At 52.0% G+C, this 2,325-nt stretch overlaps 1 protein-coding gene across 1 annotated transcript in view; it reads left to right on the top strand.

Annotated features, from left to right (window-relative positions):
* The window catches only part of TMEM208 (transmembrane protein 208), an 8,579-nt gene that overhangs the window by 3,467 nt on the left and 2,787 nt on the right, over positions 1-2,325 (top strand). Inside the window, exon 2 of the mRNA XM_009894480.1 lies at positions 169-305. Within this exon, the coding sequence (XP_009892782.1) occupies positions 169-305 (137 nt within the window). The remainder of the gene's footprint in view (positions 1-168; positions 306-2,325) is intronic.

The following is a 2,325-nucleotide window of genomic DNA, read 5'->3' as shown; positions in this document are numbered from 1 at the left end:
TCGCCCCACCGAAGGCAGGGCCCCAGCTGCTGCGACGGGCAGCAGGGCCCGGCCCGGTGGGAAACCGGGTCCTTTCCTGGTTGTCGCGACAGGCGAGGCCAGCAGGCCTATGCCGCTCTGCCCCGGGGGTCGTGGTTTTTGCGGCTGACAGCTGTTTCCTTGTTGCAGCTAGCATTCATCTTCAGCTCGGTGATCTACGGCATCAGCTACCGGTCCATGAACTCCATGGCAAAGCCGTCTTTCACAGATGACGGCAGCCTTGCCGACGGGGGAATTGACTTGAATATGGAGCAGGGGATGGCAGAGTGAGTGTCCACACCCGCACGAGTCCAGGTGAGCAGGACCTGCTGCCTGAGCGTGCACGCAGAGCCAGGAACCCCCCAAAGGTGAAGGCTCCCACCTCAGCTTGCCCACCGGTGCAGGCAGCAGGGGAGCTGGAAGCCTGTAGCCATTTTTTTTCAAGAATGTACCTAAACTCTCCTCGTTATCTGAATTCATGCTCCCGTGTGCACTAGTCGTGAGCTGCCACGTGGGCATGTCAGCCTGGAACGGTCACTCTCCTTAGGGCTGAGGCGCACAGGTAGGAGATCCCAAACGGTTCAGCTGGAGCTGGTTGCAGCCTTCTTTGAGTGAAGAGACAGTGCTGACACTGCACATTTCTGCAACACACAGAGGAATATGTATTTTCTTTTTAAACCATTACTGCAGGTAGTGCTTGACAGAGCAGAAGGGCACATGCTGCCGGTTACCCCATCCTGGCTGCAAACTGGTCATGTCTTGGAACTGTTCTACACACTAAAAAACCTCCCCTCTGTCTTTGCTGCTTCCTCTCGCCTCCTCAGCTTTTTCTGCCCCCTGTGCTTGTGCATGCCTTGTGTCTGTCTGCAGACAGCACCAAGCGTTTGCCTGTCCATTGTTCTTGGTGGTGCTGTTAACTCTCTTTTCCTCAGTCAAGGAACACACAACGGTAATTCCTGCAAAGCGCTGTTAAATAAAATAAGGAGACAATCGTACTGGAACAGCAGAAATATCGTCTAGATTTACAAGTCTTCCAACAGTGAGCCCCAAAGTATATACAGAAACCTGCCGGGCAGTGGTGGACACGTCAGGCTTTGCTCTCTGTCCTCCCTGCCCTCAGCCTCTGTCTCTTCGTCCAGCTTTTGCTGGGGATCCTCAGTGTGTGCGCTCCGTGACGTACCTGGGATACTTGGCCCCTTCCCTCCGGTGCCCTTGGCCTACAATTTAAGGTTTTACCTCCATCTTTTCACTTGCTGTGAGGCTTTTGAAGAAACACAGCGGGGCCTTTTTTCCAGCAGAGCCCTCTGCATCACGTCAAGTGTTCTCATGCTGGAAGGGCCGTGTATTGATTTATATATTTTTGTTTTTATTACGCAAGTTTTATTTTGGCAGCAGATGTTATCAGCAGGCAGACCGGCTTGTGGGGCACAGAACCTGCTGTCTCAGTGGAGCAGTAAATTTTTTACCTGCAGCCAGAGTGACTCAGATGTCCGGTGTAAGAGACTCAGCTGAGGGACGAGGTGACCGGGAAGAGAAGGAGTCATTTCTAGTGTGACTTGTAAGCCGGGTGCTTTACACCCCCTTCATCCTATGGTGACTTCTTTTTCCTGCTGGTCAGCTGAGTGTTTTTCTCCAATTTTACATTGTTTTGGCTCTCCTGAGTAGAAGCGTAAAATATTTCAGATACCTTTTTTGTGAAACACACCATGGGACAGTCGAGTAAGGAAAATACAGAAGTTTGATGTCATCTGGGGTATCCTTCTCGTTGTGAGAGATGTGTAAGGCACCGAGGCAGAGCGGGTGGCCCAGTAACTGCCCCATGCACGTGTGTGATGGTGCTGTCAGGGGGTACGACTGACAGGAGTTACCACAGGGATCCCGTTACCTGCTGTGAAAAGGTGCGGCTGTAGCACCATTGCAGCCTGGTTGCAGACACAGCGCTTCCCTTGGAGCTGGAGCTCTGAGGTTTTTCTGCCTGCGCAGTACACTGTTGGGGTGAGTTTTATGACATGTTAAAATTAATTGATGCTTGTCCGAGGCATGGGCTGTGCAAAACACAACGCAGCTTGAAGGCCGAGCTGTAAAAAAAACCAACCTGCACAGCTGAAGTTCCCATCTTTACCCTGTACTTTGCACCTGAGCCTGTGCAGACCCCTCAGCTGTGAGAATGCAAGTCCTTCATTATTTTAACCCCGCTGGTACGTGACTGTAAAGTGTTAACGAATACTCAGTGCTCCTACCGCTGTCTGTGTCCATTTGTCAGGTGAAGCGCTTTAAATTACCACTTCGGGGATGGAGGAACCGCTC

This window comes from Charadrius vociferus, unplaced genomic scaffold (assembly GCF_000708025.1).
Source record: "Charadrius vociferus isolate BGI_N301 unplaced genomic scaffold, ASM70802v2 scaffold621, whole genome shotgun sequence".
Lineage (NCBI taxonomy): Eukaryota > Metazoa > Chordata > Aves > Charadriiformes > Charadriidae > Charadrius > Charadrius vociferus.
This window is presented reverse-complemented; position numbering and strand designations above follow the sequence as displayed.